Source organism: Chrysoperla carnea, chromosome 2 (assembly GCF_905475395.1).
Source record: "Chrysoperla carnea chromosome 2, inChrCarn1.1, whole genome shotgun sequence".
NCBI classification, from domain to species: domain Eukaryota; kingdom Metazoa; phylum Arthropoda; class Insecta; order Neuroptera; family Chrysopidae; genus Chrysoperla; species Chrysoperla carnea.
In genome coordinates, this window is record NC_058338.1 from 29,977,290 (window position 1) to 29,996,542 (window position 19,253).

The window sequence follows — 19,253 nt, forward strand, 5'->3', positions numbered from 1 at the left end:
TTTCTGTGTGAAAATTTTATTACTCATAAAAAATAGTGAAGATAAATTGAAAGATTTTCAAAATAGTACTTTGTACTTAAGTTTATTATAATTTATGATAAAAATGAGTGTCAATTCAAAATAGTTAATAATTAAGTACCAAATAAAAATATCGCCTAATGTTGTGAATAATTAAATTTTATTTTAAAATTTTAATGCTACTATTTTCGTAATAATTGGTTTTGTTTTTGTTGTTTTTTTTTTTAATTTTTGAAGTGTTCACAAAAAAAATTTCCTTTACTTTTTATTGACGTAAGAAACTTAGGTAAGTTGTCAAGGAAAACAAATATGTGTTTCTCAAAATAATATTCAAATAAATTGTAGTTGTATTTAATTTTTATGGGAATTATTTTTGGATATTAAGAGTAAAATCTGTAATGAAAAATGTATTACCACAGTATACCATTATCGTTATTAGATACCCACAAATCTTTAATTGACAAACGTTGTTTATCATATAATGCAATACCTCGAAGGTGTTTTGAATCTCAAGATATAAATGCTTGCATTTAATTAGTGAATGACGAATTCATTTTATAGGTTTTGATTTTGTTTTAGAGTAATGGGACAAACATTAACTGAACCGATTACGTCAAAGGAATCAGCTTGTGTTCAAAATTCTGAATATCGAGTTGGATCTAGTTGTATGCAAGGATGGCGAGTACAAATGGAAGATTCTCATACTCACATATTATCTTTACCAGATGATCCTGGGACGGCTTTTTTTGCTGTTTATGATGGGCACGGGGGTATGATTTATCAAATATTTAATTAGCTTATTAATAATTAAAAAGACATTCAATATTTCGATTTTGTTACTTACTCAATAATTGCATAATATGCTTTACAGCATTACATAGCACACAGCATTTCTATTTAAACAATCTACCTACACAGCGTTTCTATTTAAACAGAAAAATTAGGGAGTCTATTTATTCTCGGTCGGAGGAAATGATTAAAATAGAATTTACAAATATTTTTTATAATTTGTTCATTTTTTGATAATTACACAGGAAAATAATTTTTCTCAATAGTATAATATGGATGAAAATTACACATGCAAGAAGTGCTAATTAGTGGAATAAATTGGGAAATTTTCCAAGAAAATTATTATATTTAATTTGAATCTAAAATTTTTTAAAGGTTAAACAAGAATAAAATTTAAAAAACTGTATGTCTGTGGAACGCTTTCAATTGTATTGTGAAACTTTCTTTCAATACAAAATTTAAATTTGCTTAGTAAAAAAAAAATTTTAGATTATAAAGTTTACTGACTTAAACCAATATTGAAATTTATTTTAATCAGAGCTTCTCAATCTTATTACATTTATTCCTCTAGCGCCCACACGGGGTCATTATTGCCCACTTTAAGAAACACTGCTTTACACCAATTGAAGTAAGGTTTTAACGGTTATATAGTCTCATTAGTACTATTTGTATTATTAGCGTTAGTTTTTATTCGAAACTCTTAGGCTGTCTCATTATGATAAGTCTGAAACATTTTTACTTGGAAAAATTCTGGAATGCGGCCTGGAAGTCGAAACAAATTTTGAAACTTGTTGAACTTTTTCTATGAAAGTAAAAGAAAATTTTACAAGACACAATTATTTTGCCAAGTATAAATCAAAGAATCTTGATCATTTTTTGTTTGATCAGAGATTAAAATATTTAATCGGCCACGGCTTTTGTAACTGAGATCGTATACTTTGTTAGTTTAAACTTCAACTGACTGTCCGTAAGCATTTTTGGAATCAGCAAAGAATCTTTCCGATCAGTTATGACGTTGAGCATGTTTTTACCAGATTATTCTCGAAGTTTATAGATCGATCCGAAATATTCCAGATTATTCTAGAAATGTCAAGACTAATCGAGAAGGTTCAAGATCAGTTCATGAGAATGTTTTAACCACTTAAATTTTAAATTAAATTTTGCAAATCCTATTTATAAAAAAGGTTTATTTGCTAATTTGAAACATTAATAACAAAATAATTAATACAAAACATTTATCTTTCATACATTACGTTACAATTATAATTGTTGACGTAAGTAAAAACCGTTCGTTTTTGCCACAACGTATCCACGCATTCCATACATGTAATTGTTATTTTAAAAAATTCTTTAAATACACTCCTACATATCTCGATAGCGATTTCTTGAACCGTTTCCCTTATTATTATCTGTTTAAAATTGTCTACATTTCTAAACGACCATAAACATTCCTATCGAACTTTTTTAATTTGTCGACACCCTGTACATTCAATGTCAAAAGTAAATAGCTGAATAGTAAGTATTTTTGACATTTTTGTAAATCATAACTTTTTTTCGTAAACTTTATAATAAACAAGTTTTTCATGTAGCCGACTTACACCCTGTATATTTTAGGAGTGATTTCTTGAACCGTTTCCCTTATTATCTGTTCTAAATGGTCTACATTTCTAACGATCATTAACATTCCTTTCGAACTTTTTCAATTTATGCACCCTATGTCAAAAAAGAATAGCTGAATGTTAATATTTTCGAAAGCAGAGATTTTTATAAAAATAATTTCTTTTCGTAAAATAATAAAAAAGTTTCCCACATGGAGCAAACTTAAGTAGACACGCTGTATATGTATATATACTATTAAGGCACTTTCGACTTAAAATTGTCCAAACAATACAGGATGCTTAGAATAACGACATATCAAAAACTCAATTTAGTTGGGAGGCAATTTCCATAAGGTTTAAGCGCCGTTTATTTTTAATTAAAAATTCGTTTATTTTATCTTACGCTCTCTGTGAAATCTCTTGGACTCAATATTTTATTATAGATATTTTAATTTATAATTATTTTTCTGATACGTATTGAATTCTTTCAATTATATTGAGGGTATGAAAATCAATAAATTGATGATTGCAATAAATAGCAAATAGTTTAAATTTAATAATGAACTTCAATCATTTACAATGGCCTTCGTAATCGTTGTGTATTCGACCATTACCTACAACTCTAACTTAATGTATGTAATGTTTATATACCCATCTCACTTATTATTGAAATGTATATGATTTTTTATTGTAAAACATATTATTATAATGTTAAATAATTGTGATTGTCATTTTTTGCCTTCCCATAGTATCATCATAATATTGATTATACATTAATGATCGTACGATTTACATGCTCCTTATTATATCCTGTATATACGTAATATATTGGGTGCTTTTAAAAGTTGGCATGTGCTAAGTTTTCAGGTTCAATTAAAAACTCACTCTGATACAGTACAATTAAAAACACAGGTCCGTAACTAGGGCGTGGAAAAAGAGGCACCCGCCACCGGCGCATAAGAAATAGAGGCGCTAAACAAAACGTATGTTTTATACGTAAAACAAAAAGTTAGTGAAGAATCATGTAAAAGGCGCTCATTAATTTACATAAAGTCATAAAGTAAGACAATTCGATTTTTTGGATAATATAGGCAAATTTGATCCGATTTTATTGGAATTTTTTTATGAAACCCACTAATTTTGGGTCATTCTTTTCAGCTGTGATGCCAATTTTTCGCTAGCTATCACTTATGTACTTAATTCCGGGACCACGGCTCCACATTCTTGAAACCTATTAGAGCTACATTAATTTTGATCACAATTTTGAAAAGTGTGACCCAATTTTAGTAGGATTACATACTTTGTTTATCAAAATTTTATAAAATTTGGATGTGATAGAGCAAAATTAAATTTTTTGGATTCTGATGACATCATAAAGGTAAAAATTCGATTTTTTGGATAATACAGGCAAATTTGATCCGATCTTATTGGAATTTTTTTTTGAAACCCACTAATTTTGGGTCATTCTTTTCACCTGTGATGACAATTTTTTTGCTAGCTTTCACTTATGTGCTAATTCTGAGACCAGGGCTCCACATTCTTGAAACCTATTAGAGCTAGTCACACAACTCAGCGACTCACAAGTTTTTTTCACGGTGGATGAAATTTATTATTAGCTGCTGGAGTATGCTAAAACATTGGTACCTATAAGTTATATAATAAAATTATTTTTAAATGACGCGATTTTTTCACAAGTTGATAATAATTTATTAAAAACTATTAAAAACATCAATAATTTTATTATCCAATTGTTAAACTATATACAGTATGTCTAACAAGTCTTTAGGCTTTAATAAGAATGAAATAATTTTTGATGACTGTAATTTAATTCAGCAGTCCGAAATGTTTTGAATATCCAATCCGCAATGTTTTGATGATAATAATTGATTTTGATATCTTGATCTTCTGTGTAATCTATCTTCAAAATCAATCGATCGATTTTTTTATCATGGTTGAATAAATAATTGTATACCCTTTCAAATGATGTATCATGTATGAGTGCCATTTGAAATGTCAAAGTTGGGATGGTGGGAGGCGAGAGGATGAAACATGAAATTCTCTACGTACCATTTTTGAACTTCCCCCTTGATATCTAAATCTATGTGTTTTCACACAAAACAATCACTTTCAGGTCTAGAGTTATTAAGAGTGGATAATTTTGAAATAAACATGCTGTATATTCATATATGTTAATTATTCTTGATGAATTAATTATCATAAACATTATCTTAAGCAATCGATTTATCATGGTTGAATAAATAATTGTATACCCTTTCAAATGATGTATCACATGGTAGCAGTGCCATTTGAAATTTCAAAGTGGTGATAATGGGGGCGAAGGGATGAAACATGAAATTCTCTAGGTACCATTTTTGAACTTCCCCTTTGATATCTAAATCTATGTTTTCACACAAAACAATCACTTTCAGGTCTAGAGTTATTAAGGGTGGATAATTTTGAAATAAACACGCTGTATATTCATATATGTTATTTATTTTTGATGAATAAACTTATTTTTATTTAGGCTAATATTTTCCAAAAGGATTCTAATTAAACGATTGTCTATTTATAAGAAATATACTCGACAAAAATAAAAACGTGGAATTTTTTAAGAACACACAATATCTGCAAGCATGCTTGGTCTTTTTGTGTTTTACAGGACTCATTTTAAGGGCAAATTCAAGAATATTTGTATGAAAACTGTTCTGATCTTTAAAGATTTATATACCTCCCCCCTAATTTGATGTGCGTTTCATAGCCGTGTAATTTTTCGTTCTCGAGATATGAGTATATATACACGATATTTCGATATATTGAAATTTTAGTGCATATTTAATTATCTTACCTACATAATAATAATAATATAATATTATAACGATAATTTGACAACGAAAAATCGTACGGTTATGAGATGCACAAAAATTTTCCCAATTTTCATAGTTCATATTCAGATACAGTGGAATAAGAAAAAGTACCTGGGTGTAAACAATAAAAATTGGGAAAATTAACATGATTTTCGAAAAATAAAAGTAACCAGGGCAGGTTGAATATGAATACCTATAAGATATCCAAATTTCAAATCGATAGAGTAAAGAATATAATCGAAGTGCTTGAAATTCAATTGTAACTTTAACCATTCTTATATGGAAAACCGCTTTTCTTTATAAATTTTTTCCCCCAATGAAAAATGTGTATAAAACAGTCCTTAAATAAGAGTTTGATTAACCACGTTATAAATGTACTGATTTTGCAGCGGGATCTTAAGACTATTACAAATTGTTTTGAATATTTGAGTTCCGCGACGAAACTTTGAGCCTCAGAGCAAACTGAAGCAATGCATCTTCAAGTTCACTTCTGTATCCTTAAAATGAAACGTAGAAGAACCTAATAGGACCAAGGATAATAAAATTACAGGCCTGCAAATATTGTGTGCTTTTAAATAAAACAACAAGTATATACCGCGATTTGATTATTGTGGAATTTATTATCATAAATAAACAATTTTAAATAAACGAAAGTACAAACTGAATTCAAAAAGCTTACGAGAGTTAAATGTTGTTCATATGTTGAATGTAATGTAATATAATACATTAAAATGCATAATGCAGATACAAATATTTATGTACGTTTATAAAATATTATTAAATGTAAAATAATAAGAATATAGCATGGTTGAAATCCTTAAAATAATAACACACTTCCGTAGTAAACACGATATGCATACGATATACCACATACGACATACGACATACGAGAGTACGAGTATCATGAAGAATATTCTTGAAAATAATAACCAACCACATTCCGTAAAACAATGAGCTTTCAAATCAAATAAAAACTGTACGTAAGCATAAATCAAATTGTGGGAAATAATCATTTGACTAGGTACATGTTATTAATATGTATTTCCACTCCAAGGTAGCCATTGGCTGTATGAAAATCATAATTATTTTTTAGAGAAATATCTATAATACGATTATAACCTTAAAGGACTAGTTTTTTGATAAATCCTTTTGAGAACGTTTTTAAACGTTTTAGATTAAATATGAGATGAAAATGGACTTAATTTAATGTAAACCCAATACTTTCCGAGATAAAGCCTTTCCAAATTTTTCGATTTAACTATACATCAGATATAACGTCAAATTCGGTAGTTCTGATTTTTAGCAGACTTGTTTAAGATGTTGTCCCAATTGAATAATCCAAGTTTGTGACCTCGAGCGTCAAACGCAACTTTGTTAAAAATCAAAAAAACTCGTGAAAGTTTCGGCTTTTTGTATGATTTTGGCGATTATAACCCTAAACGGGTAGTTTTTGAAGTACCTTTTTAAGATGTTTTTAAAGTAGACTAAATTTGCTTTGATTAAAATTAAATTCTATTCGAAACAATAATTCCTTACGCGTCAGGTCTAATACGACCCTGATATATACTATCAAACGCTAATGAATTATCCTATGAGAAAAAAAAGTTACATGTTTTATATAAATAAAACGGTTAATTAATGCAGAAAATTTTTTTAAATTTCATTTACAACTTGTATTTTTTACTATTTGCAACTTGAAAAATCATATTCTGTATGCTGAAAAAGTTTGTAAAATGGAAATACGTATATTTAATTTTATCCATGCAAACTAAAGATGAAAGAAAAAAACGTTCTTTGCAGTACCGAATTTAGGTCATTCCAAATTTTCAATGCAAAATATCGTTTATTTTTGTATTCATGGCAATGTTATAGTTTTTGAAAAGTCTTAAGTCTTTTTAAGATACTTAAAACTTGTTTTATTTAAAAAAATTCAAAATAGTTTCAAATACCTCTTAAGTATTTTGAGAAATTACGGAATGATTTCAGAAGCCAAAAAATAATCTCGAAATCGTAGAATTTTCCAGTCAAGTGTAGAGGAAAAAAGCTAGCCTTATAAAAAAATTTATCTTAAGAAAATGTTTTATATATATATATATATATATATATATTAAATTTTTTATTTCTAGGTGCGAAAGTTGCACAGTATGCTGGGAAACATTTACACAAGTATGTAACAAGCCGATGCGAATATAGGAATGGTGATATACCGGCGGCTTTAAAGGCCGCCTTTTTAGAATTGGATCAAGCTATGTTAATGGAAGAAAGTTTACGAGACGAACAAGCTGGTTCAACTGCTGTCACAATTTTAATAAAAGATAAACGATTATATTGTGCCAATGTTGGTGATTCTCGTGCAATAGCCAGTGTAAATGGACAAGTTGAACAGTTGTCGTTTGATCATAAGCCCGGAAATGAAATAGAAATGCAAAGAATTACAGCAGGTGGTGGCTGGGTTGAATTTAATCGTGTTAATGGTAATCTTGCACTGTCACGTGCTTTGGGTGATTTCAGTTTTAAGAAAAATGAAAAAAAATCAGCAGAAGAACAAATTGTTACTGGTAATTTTTATTAAAGTCATTTTTTATATAAATGAATCCCTCAAACAATACAGACAAAGCATTCGAACCTTTGGAGCAGAACCTTGTTTAATTAGAATGTTAAACCCTAAAGTTTTTATATAATTTTGGGTTTTTTTTGCGTCCACAAAGAGTTGATCTATTCATCAAGATATATCAGAATTATGAAAAATTGACACACAATTTACATAAACAGACTTCTTTCAATTCAAAATAACAAATTTTGTTTAAACTCCTGGATAAAATATAAATTCTTAAAGTGGGTATTTTTGTTTCTTATTTTAATTTTTTGTCCTAGCTAACCCAGATATTGAATGCAGGCAAATAAACGAAAATTGGGAATTTGTAGTTATTGCCTGTGATGGTATTTGGGATGTATTAACTAATGAGGTAAGTGATTTTGTAATTTATTTAAAGTTTAATGTAGGATTGTAGACTCCGCATTGGCACTTATAGACTCGACGGATATGGTGACAAATTTCTCTTTAATAATTTTATCGCTTATGACACCAAAAATACTGACAAATATGTAAAAACTACTATAATTAGCGGATAATTTTGGGAGCTTCGACCCAAAAATTTTATTTTTAATATCATTCGAAAAAAAAAATGCTAGTTTGTACTTGTCTTAATTGTTCCTTCGTTGTATCTTTATTTATTTTGACACTTGTTTTGCGTACATCATGTATATGTATGTATCAACGTGGCATTTTTTCTAGACGTGCCGTTAAATAATTTTGACTTCGTGATTATTGGGATTCGCAATTAATCCTCCCTAATGACGTTTCCTACGCAATATCGAGCAAATACAGCTAAACATACAGATTTAGTGGCGTCAGTGCTTGTTTAATTAATGTCAATTTTTTGTTGATCTATTACATTTCCGATCAGTTTTAAAATTATTTTATTGTGCTTCCATATAGAGTTGTATCTTTGATGCGCTGAGTTATCTTATCGGTGGAGGAGTGAGGACGCGCATACTAAATAGGCTTCCTTTAAAAACTTTCCCTTTTGAAATGTTTTACTATGCTGAGCAATGACATTTGCAGCCGAGTAACTTGTCGCGCTCGTATGGCTATTTTTGCTAACATGTTTAATCATAGACGACGCCTGTTTCTACCTTTCATTGCACTTGCAATTCATTCATTTTGCTTTGGTTCACTTTTTTGACTAACGGATTTGTTATTTGTTTTAAAATGTCAATTGTAGTCAATTGTAGTCCACGATAATTCGTAATATAATAATTCATAGTAAAAGTGATCGATAGCGTACCCAAAATATTGTGTCGCGTACCATCAATTGCACGCGACCCATTGGTTCGCAATACCTGGTATAAGTTGTGATAATCTTTACATACATTATAATGTTTTCTTATACGATTATAGGAAGTATTAAATTTTGTTCGAAGTCGTATCGGAACGGGAATGGATCCAGAAGATATATGTGAAGAATTAATGATGCGATGTTTGTCACCAGATTGTACAATGGCTGGCCTTGGTTGTGACAATATGACAGTGGTATTAATATGTTTTTTACATGGTAAATCGTATGAAGAATTATCTAAACGATGTAAGCAAAGTGAAACACCTAGTAATTTTCAACAAGACTATAATGATATCAAGTATATGTCTTGATTATAAATTTTTATTATTTTTTTTTTTCGTACAATAAAAGTCAAAATGATGGGAGTTCTTATTCATATTTGTTTTAAATTATAACATTACCCTGTTTTATCATATGTATATGTATAAAGCAAAAGTTTTCAATTATTTTTATTTTATTTTCTAATTGTGTGTGTTTAAAATGCAATAAATCAAAAAAATGAAATATATATTTGAAAAAAAATTGTGATCATTTTAAAATTTTTAAATAATATATAATATAGTAGATATTGTGATATTAGCGTAAAAAAAGAAATTGTACAATTTTTTTTTATTGCGTTGGGACCATAATTAAGGCCATTTTTTTATTTGTAACAGACGCTTCAAAATGACTTCCGTTAAATTATTTCATCAAGGTTTGATTTAAAACATTAAAATTATATAAATTATAACTCATTGTGCTTTTATGACAAAAAATTTAAATACATTCGATTAGTACTAAATTACCGCTAGAGAAAAACTCTTTATTTTCTTTTTATTGGAAGGAAGTCGAACCATCTTACACTTTGGATTTTCATGCAACTTAAACTCCTTTCGACTTCTTATTATGAAAATGATTTCTAGAAACAATCATATACATGTTAATATTATCGACTGTCAAGGCACATAAACATTATACATGCTACCTCTTTCAATTAGGTGGAATTAAATAAACGGTTTTTTTAATTTCCGCCTAAGAGGTAAACGTATCCTTTGAATCAAAATATTGTTTTTAAGGCAATTTGATTATAATTTAAATTAGTTTTTGTTAATCCCCGGCGCAAAAAAGAGGATGGTTATAAGATTGACCCTTAGATATGTCTGCCTATTTGAGGCATCGTAGATCCTAAATGGATGAACCGATTTTGGGAGCCATTCCAAATACAGGAAAATGGTATTTTCTAATTAGAGGCTGAGGGGACAGTAAATTTCGTATCAGAGTTTATATCAACAAAGTCCTAGGTTTGATATAACTCCCCTGGGGGACCCCTCCCTCTGGAGCCGTGGAGCTGGAGGGCATGAAATCGTCAAAAGTGGTCAAATCAATCCTACCAAAAATTGATCAAATATTATTTAAAATGTCTTTTTAAGTAACTTTTGGTAATCTTTGCTTAACCTCACCCTTACCAAACTACATTCTTCTAAATATTATATTAAATCCAAATACCTAAGCCTGTTCCTTATTATTGTATTATCTCTTACGGAAGTAAATCCATTATTAATATCACATGAAGCTTCTTTTAATAATTTTTCCTTGATTTTAAATAATTCTTACAATTGGCTGCTTTCAATAAAAATATTACAAGAATAATATATCAATTTTATAATATAATAAAGTCTTTCGAACCGTTTTTTAAAATTTGTGTAACATTTCGTTATCATTATATTAAGCTGCATTTAAAAACAATATTATCATTAAACAAATAATAAATAAGTCAAATTAATAAAAAATTAAAAGAAAATTTTGATGAGCTAATTTAATGGAAGAAAAATCAATATTTACCACAAAATAAAATACGTTTAGTTAAAAAGTTACCACATTATTGTTAACAAATCCATTACTCAATTGAGTTAAAGACGAACGGGGTCCTAATGTGTGAAATTCATTTGTTTAAGACTGCAATATCATGTTTTATTTATGAGAAATGTTTTGTTGAATGTATAAATTTATAAATTTTTTATGTATTGTAGTCAAAATGTAAAAAAACAAATTAATCATTAAATGCGCTCCTCTTAAACTGCAGTAAGTAGTCTACGTGGGAAAAATTTATCTACAGTGATCTTAGGAATGTGGGTTTAAAATTACATTCCCTTAAACCTTGGTTTCCCTGGAGGTAGTATTATTTAGCGGTCGTAATATAACGATGGCTCATTAAAGATAGAAATAAACAGGGATATCACATTGCCAATATTATTGTTATTAATTAAATTTTTGACAGCAAATATATTTAATATCTGTTTACTTCAGTATTCAATGAATCACCGTCATATTGTGGTCGCTAAATAATGGCATTACTTTTCGAGGAAACCCTAACTTTATAGATAAATTTGCAATGTTAGTATTATATAACGTTGAGTTGCAATTTGTATATCTTTGATTTTTTTTAAATGTATTTAATGATCATTAGAAGTACAAAATTTATTTAATATTAATTTGGATTAAGTTTGAACCTCTTAAGTTGATTCGGTTAGTATTGACAGATAGTTTACATAATCTTATGAACTTAAATTTTCAGTAAATATTTCCAACGCGAAACATGGTTATTTATGCCTCCGAAGTTTGTTGGGAAGAACGCACAATTTCATTGGTCGGGCATAATAAAGCTTTTTGGTATTTTAATGGCCAAGAATATACCTACGTATTTATGATATGAAATATAAAAATCATATGAAATTGAGTTGTTTGAAACTATTTTTCGCCGCTCTAGCTTTTTTGAACAATAGAGATCTTCAAGTAGGATTTCTCAAGATTTAAATTCATGGCTTGAATTTTCTCCATTGCCTTGCGATTAGCATTGCTAGCAAAAATAATTAATGTAATTTTTAATTTTTTGGAGACTCGAACCCACATTGATTGGGCGATTTTGAGCCTCCAATTAACTATACTCCAGATTAACTTTAATTTTTGGAATTTATATTTAAAAAAACTTATCATAACTAACCGAATCAACTTGAATGATTTTTTAGTGATTAAATTTGACATTTTTAAGTCTCACAATTTATTATTTATACAATTACTCACCAACTGCCATCATTTTGTTTGACGTAGGAATAAATTTATTTAATAAAATATTTCTACTAACATATTTTTTTGAAGGACATTTAGTAGAGATAATAATATGTATGAATATTTGCAATTGAATGTCTTTTGTTTGATAAAGAAGTATGTATATAATACTCTTAACTTGTTCTCCAGAAACTATCAAAAAAAATAATCAACCCAACATACTGCTGCTCTATAAAAAATATATCGGATATTATTAAATAAAACAATAAAACGCAGCAGTAAATTCAATCAAAAATATTTTTCATCTTCAAATTAGCCCAGTTTGATGCAAAACATGTTTTTGAAATTATACTTCTTTGGTGCGTTAGGAAAAAATTTCATTTATGATGGTGTTTTGAACAATCATACCAAATTTCAGCCGGGTGCGAATTTTTGTACCTTCACTCATATATTTTTTCATTTAATTTGACCGGATAATACCGCAGTCTACAATATATTTTAAACGATATATTAATTCTTTATACATTTTCAGAAATATATACATACGATCGTATTTACTATATTCATCGACACACTTTGAAAGATTCTCTCTTTTGAACAAACATTTTTCTCGGATTGACGAATTCATACTAGTATTACATGAACAGATCTTTATCCGTAAATAGAATGTATCAATTAGATTTCAGTTGAAGTTAACACCAGCTATGCGAATCTCAGATCAGTTGCAAATATAAATACGAATAAACTTTTAAACTCTGAATCCATTTTAATGTTTAAAATTTATAAACGACATAGACTAGAATATAGACTATTAATATTTATTAATATTTGGCATAGTAAATAATGTAAGCAGAACTCTCTACTGAATGTACCTGTTTTAATTTATTATGTTTTTTTGTGACTAACAAGGTTTATAACTATGTACAAGATAAATAGATATCTAACTACTTCTTTTGAATGCTTACACACTTTCAAAGGTTTTTTTTTTTTTTTTTTTTTTTAATTTGGAAAAAATAACTTGATTTATTATAATATTTGAGAACCTCTTATCTTACATTGTGCAAACAATTTAAAACAAAAAATGTATTGTAAAATCTATTTTAACAAACCATCGATTCGTGGATAACACCATTTTATAAAAAGAACACATAATCTTTTATTAGCTACCGTTCGTAAAATTCGTTCTTCAGTAAAATTACGTTTTACATTCGGTATTATCCTGACCAAAAAATTATCATGAAAATTTCAAACATCTACAAAATAATTTATTTATTTTTTTTTAATTTGAACGTATTTGTTCAATCTTTTTCTCGAAGTACAAATTTTTATAATAGTCTACATGTAGTTTAATATGCTAAGTAATATTTGCTATAAAACAATTTCCAAATGATGTACTTATTGTCAGATATTTTTATTTTTCAATAGTGTCAAAAATTCTCAATTTTTACGAAGCAATATTCTTTTGAAATGAAAACCCGTCGGATGGAATTTATTAAATGTAATTAATTAGGGTTAAATTTTTTGTTATTTCAATATACAGAATGTTAGTATTTTGAACGTGATCGCCTTCAAAATTTAAAACAGTAAAGAAAGAAATAATTATACTTATTTCTACTTTACATATTTATCCAAGAAAATTTTGTTTAACACCTCTCTATTTACATAGCGTATCGCGTTTGGCACTAAATTATATAAAATCAAGGTTGTGATTGTTTAAAAATTTAGTAAACGAAAAATTTGTATGAGGCTGGATTATTAAAAATTGATTTCCCGAAATAATAAATTGCAATATACACTATAATACCAGACCCATGTAAAATGGAGTAACCAAAACAAGATGATCCGGTATTCACGTTAATAAGTGGATAGCCAATCTTATACTAGCCCAAGTAAGCGCCATATTTCCAATTCGGAAAATTATGATGGTAGGTATGTTATTTTAATACAGTTTATAAATGCTCACCTTATTTCATTTACACCGTGTGTTGTATCCGCTATGAATAAAGCCTTTAGTGTGTAAGCTATCAAAAGAAGCACATCGTTTATGTAAGCAAAATGTTGTTAAACTACACTTTATCTTGATTGTTTTATATAGATCGTAGCCAGGCTTAAATCAGCCAAATTATAATCCGATCAGGTAGGTCAAAATTAAAAAAAAAAAAAGCCTATAAACCACCGCAATCTATCCTAATTTAACTCATAATAACCAAACCCAAATTTTGAATAATTTGGATTGTGTTGGGATAGTTTTTGGTAGCTCGTTGATCGTGGTTACGATATATAAAAAAAAAAATTTGAACAGATTTGGTAAATTGAATTGACGTAAACCAGTAAAAAAATATTAAGTGGGCTTTTTGTAGAAAGCCATATTTTATAATAAAATAGAGTTTTGTTTCATAAATAAATGGTGCAGATTATCAAACAGAATTATTGAATGTAGAGTGTGTATGATAAAAATTCAGATTGAATTATTAGAGAATTTCTGGAATTTGATTTCGGGAATTAAGAAAACTAAACAATTCTACTAACATTATTTCACAAAAATTTTCAGAAGCATTTATTTATACCAACGTCCTTAAAGACGTATTTTCAAATAGAAACGGATAAAATTTATTACTGAGAAGAATGTAATTTTTATGAATAAAAACAATTTGTGAAAAAAAATTTTATTAACAGATCGTGATAATTAGTTAAATATGTGGCTCGAATACAATCTTTCGTAGCTCACAGTTACTTTGACACTGACTCAGTGCTTGTTTGTAGCCCTCTTGGTACAAACAAGCACTGTTGTACTTATTACTCAATCACCTAATCGAAACTACGTAGTGACTTGTACGAATGTGAAGAGTCAATAGACAATGAAACACATACATGGCTTAAGCAATCAGTTTCTTAGGTACACTCACTGTCAGAAAAAGTGCCACAGTTAAAACATTCTAAGCGTACGCATCATATGTTATGTTATAATAGTAACACTTAGAATGTTTTAAAACGAGCATTTTTTGTGACATTGAGTATACATGGCAGTATCTTTAGATTTCAATGAAACCCTTTTTGTATGATTCCACTGCATAAAATTAATGGTCGTGTAAAAAATTTGAATTGCAAATTGTTATTTAATTTAAATTACTTCTTATCAAATTGAAATTTGGTATAATTATAGCTAAAAAAATATCTGAAAAAAAAGTTATTGGATTTTGAAAAAATGACAACAGGTTCAAAATGGCCGGAAACAATAACAGTATTCGCATTTGGTGAACTATTTTATATTATACATCAATTTTATATGAAACAAAACTCTACAACCCAAAATAAGCTGAAAAAATTTGTTTAAATTCTGTTTGTAGTCATTCTTCAAATTGCATGATAACCATCAAGCAAATTTTGTATTTAATTACCTAATTTAAAAGGTCACCTCTATATAAGTAATGGATCTTTGTTTACATAAATTTCCAGTTTAATAAAAGGGATAAAAAATAGTTAATAAAATTTATTAGCAAGAATAAATATTGAAAAATGTAACAATTAATTATATCATTAATAATCCTTAGCCTTAAAATTTATGATTTAAAATATAATTAAGCAAAATCGCGTATATATCTAAACCAAAACTTTTTTAATTTATACCAATGGATATCAAAAGTTGAAACGTCTTAAATCTTTTTAATACAAATTGTTAAGACCCTCATACACTTGCAAGAAATTCACTAAGGAAAAATCACAATGCTGGAGCCTTCAATTTTTTTCTGAACAAAACTGCATATACTTTTTGTTGCATTACTACAGCTAATCAATCGATACCTAGAACGTTTTTTGCAGCAAACTGTATACTCTTAAATTCCGAAAAGTATATTAAATTTATGCGATGAATAAACAAAATTAATAATTTGTATTTCCAATTAATTTCTCTAAATTTTTTTTAAAAGATATGTATACACCATTGCTAGATTTTTACCTTATTTTATTTCTAGCTATATCTGTAGAGAGTTCTAGCTAGATCTTTCTAGGGATCCTAGCTAGAGTATATCTAACAAGAGTGTAAATCGATTTTAAATAAAAGAAAAGACAAAATAAAATTGAATATATTTTCTACAAAAATTTAAATAGAAATCACTTTTTAAATGTTATTTATATTCGTGACACAGTATTCTTGACTTCCAAAGGCTAGTGAACAAAATATAAACAATTAACAAATTTGCTTCTGTGCTTTACTGGGTGTATTTAAAAGCACGATTCTATTATCAATTTCAACATTGGCTCTTAAAAATTATTCAATTTGTAAAATAAATCGTTTTCATATAATATTATTGTGCAGTTTAAACTCAGAACTCCATAATTTTTCCTAATAAAGTTTCCAGAAATTGTAAAATAATTTTTAAATTGACCTTCGGGGAATGTTTTCAAGTGTATATCGAACGGTCTTTTTAAAATCATATTTAGCTTACACGAACTTACAGTCTGTACTGAATTTTTATGTTTTTAATCATTTTAACATTTTTCTAGTTGACGGTATTTGTAAGTACCGCTTGTTTGAGGAACAATTATCTTGTCTCCACGAGCTCATATGACGTGTTGGAATATATATTGGTATTTTTAATATTGTTTAGTTCAAATAAGTACAAATTATTTGAAATTCAAAGAGAGACAATCGTTGCAATAAAAATAATTCCTAACAAAAGTAAAAATTCTGTTCAGTCATATATATTTTATAACAAAACTGTTTTTATTTTTTCCTGATAATTTTAAAGTTACAGGCAGTTTTAAAAGAACTTTTCATTGCCGAGCATTTTTTTGTCGGGCGTTTTCGTTTATATTTTGAAAAGTTCTTTTAAAAGTGTCTGTAACTTTAAAATTATCATGAAAAAATAAAAATAGTTTTGTTATAAAACTTATATATGATTTTTCCATTTACTCTAGCTTTGGATTTTAACGCTTAGATGTCAGCGCCACGAGTATCAAAATGTAAACCATTCTCGTAATCTCGTTACAATCAGCTGATTAAAGAGAGAGGAGGAGATATATGCTTTACTATACATTTTATGTGCTGTGCTATATTTGGCGTTCTGACAATAGTACTTTTTTCTATCACTAGATAGAGTCTTTCTTAGCATTAAAATCCAATAGAAGAAATTTAGTTAAAAATTAAAAATAGTACCAATATTATCAAACTTAAAAATTATATTATTATAATAAATATTAAGTTATGCAATATGATATTGCTTAACAGTAATAATAGCTTCCTTTTTTTCTTAGCTTACAGGCGGTGTAAAAGGTGGTTATTTTGATTTGATTGTAAATATACAGATTGTAAGTGACAAAATGTAAATTGAAAATAATTTTTATTTTAATCAATGTAATTCAAAAAATTGTAATGAATGTAATTCAAATAATTCGAATTTGGTTCCATTGGACGCGCGAAATAGCTTAAAAACAATTGCCAATTCGAAATTGCATTTAATAAGATATTTAAAAAAAAAATTGTATTTTACGTTAAATACTCACAATATTTGAAACAATTTTCATAAATGTATAAATTTTTATTTTTTAAACAAAAAAAGTGTATATTATTATATAAATTGTATATTTTCAGTTAAAAATATAAAAGAAATAAAATTAGTTTAAATTATTTTATGCTATTTGCCTATTTCATATTTTCATTTAATAGATATTATGTGAAGTCACGATGAGGAATGGAATTTCCTGTTGAGAAAAATTTCCAAACATGTTTATAGCTTCTTATGTTAATAACATTGTACCCCGGACAATACATAAAGACTTTTTTACATAAAGATTTTCTTCACAATAATAGTAATACTGAGCTCTGTGTTCTAGTTGAGATCGATTGTCGGGGTTAAAAAACCTTTATTCATTTGGGTTTTTTATATTTGGAATATTTTTATTTAACAGAATTATACATACCTCAAATAAAAGTTATTTTCAAAAATTTCAGGTGCCAATAAACAAAGTGGACTGAAATCTGGCCTTCATTTACTTGCTAAATTTATGAAACATAGATATAGAACACACAGATAGAGACGGTGTAGTTAATAATTTTTTAAGCATTTGTTTGGAGTAAATAAACATCAAGAATTTGTTACTTAAAAGTTACCATCAACCAAATAAATAATGGAGAATTGCCCTTTGTTTAAACTGCAACTAACGACACTAATCAATGTATTATTTAATAATAAATGAGTTTTAATATGCAAAAATTTTCTCTATAAAAAAAGGATGATAATGTATTCGAATAAAATAACGATTCATGACATGAATTCTTTCAACGAATTATAATTCGTAATTTTATTATACCATGCATATATGAAATATACATAGTATATTAAGTTTAGTCCCAAGTTTGTAACGCTTAAAAATAATGATGCTAGGAAAAAAATTTTGTCATAGGTGTTCATAGAATCACCTAATTAGTCCATTTCCGGTTGTCCGTCCGTCTGTGGTCACGATAACTCAAAAACGAAAAAAGATATCGAGCTGAAATTTTTACAGCGTACTCAGGACGTAAAAAGTGATGTCAAGTTCGTAAATGAGCATCATAGGACAATTGGGTCTTGGGTCCGTAGGACCCATCTTGTAAACCGTTAGAGATAGAACAAAAGTTTAAATGTAAAAAATGTTCCTTATCAAAAATTAAAAAACTTTTGTTTGAAACATTTTTTCGTAAACACCACTGTTTACCCGTGAGGGCGCCAATTAGGCGGAAATTTTATAATATGTGTACAAACTATACACTAAATGTCGGTCGGTAATGCAGAAACCTATAAAGTCATTTACATGTGTACTATACTTTATTAGTTATGTATGTGTTATGTGATAAAGAAATCAACACTGACTATGCATGGTATTTCAACAATTAACTCAGTCAATTGTTTGTTTTCCCTTGTTCTGTTTAATTTTTATTCCTCAAATTCTGCCCAAGAAGATATAATTTTAATATTTTTTTCATTTAAATAAAAATTAATTTTAAATTTGTTAGTTACGTTTATACGTATTCTTGTATGAATTTATGCGTATGAGAAATCCCT

At 27.9% G+C, this 19,253-nt stretch overlaps 1 protein-coding gene across 3 annotated transcripts; it reads left to right on the forward strand.

Moving 5' to 3' along the window:
• Positions 1 to 229: 229 nt before the first annotated feature.
• On the forward strand, positions 230 to 18,323 carry LOC123291384 (probable protein phosphatase 2C T23F11.1). 3 transcript variants are annotated; one of them, XM_044871656.1, is made up of 6 exons: positions 230 to 304; positions 598 to 788; positions 7,396 to 7,827; positions 8,144 to 8,235; positions 9,231 to 9,414; positions 18,164 to 18,323. In XM_044871656.1, exons 2-6 carry the CDS (start codon positions 602 to 604, stop codon positions 18,244 to 18,246), a joined length of 978 nt encoding a protein of 325 aa, XP_044727591.1. In that variant the 5' UTR covers positions 230 to 304; positions 598 to 601; the 3' UTR covers positions 18,247 to 18,323. The 3 variants fall into 3 exon arrangements, with proteins under 3 accessions (XP_044727591.1, XP_044727589.1, XP_044727590.1); XM_044871654.1 differs by lacking the exon at positions 230 to 304 and adding an exon at positions 382 to 515; XM_044871655.1 differs by lacking the exons at positions 230 to 304; positions 18,164 to 18,323 and adding exons at positions 382 to 515; positions 17,467 to 17,643.
• Positions 18,324 to 19,253: the final 930 nt, after the last annotated feature.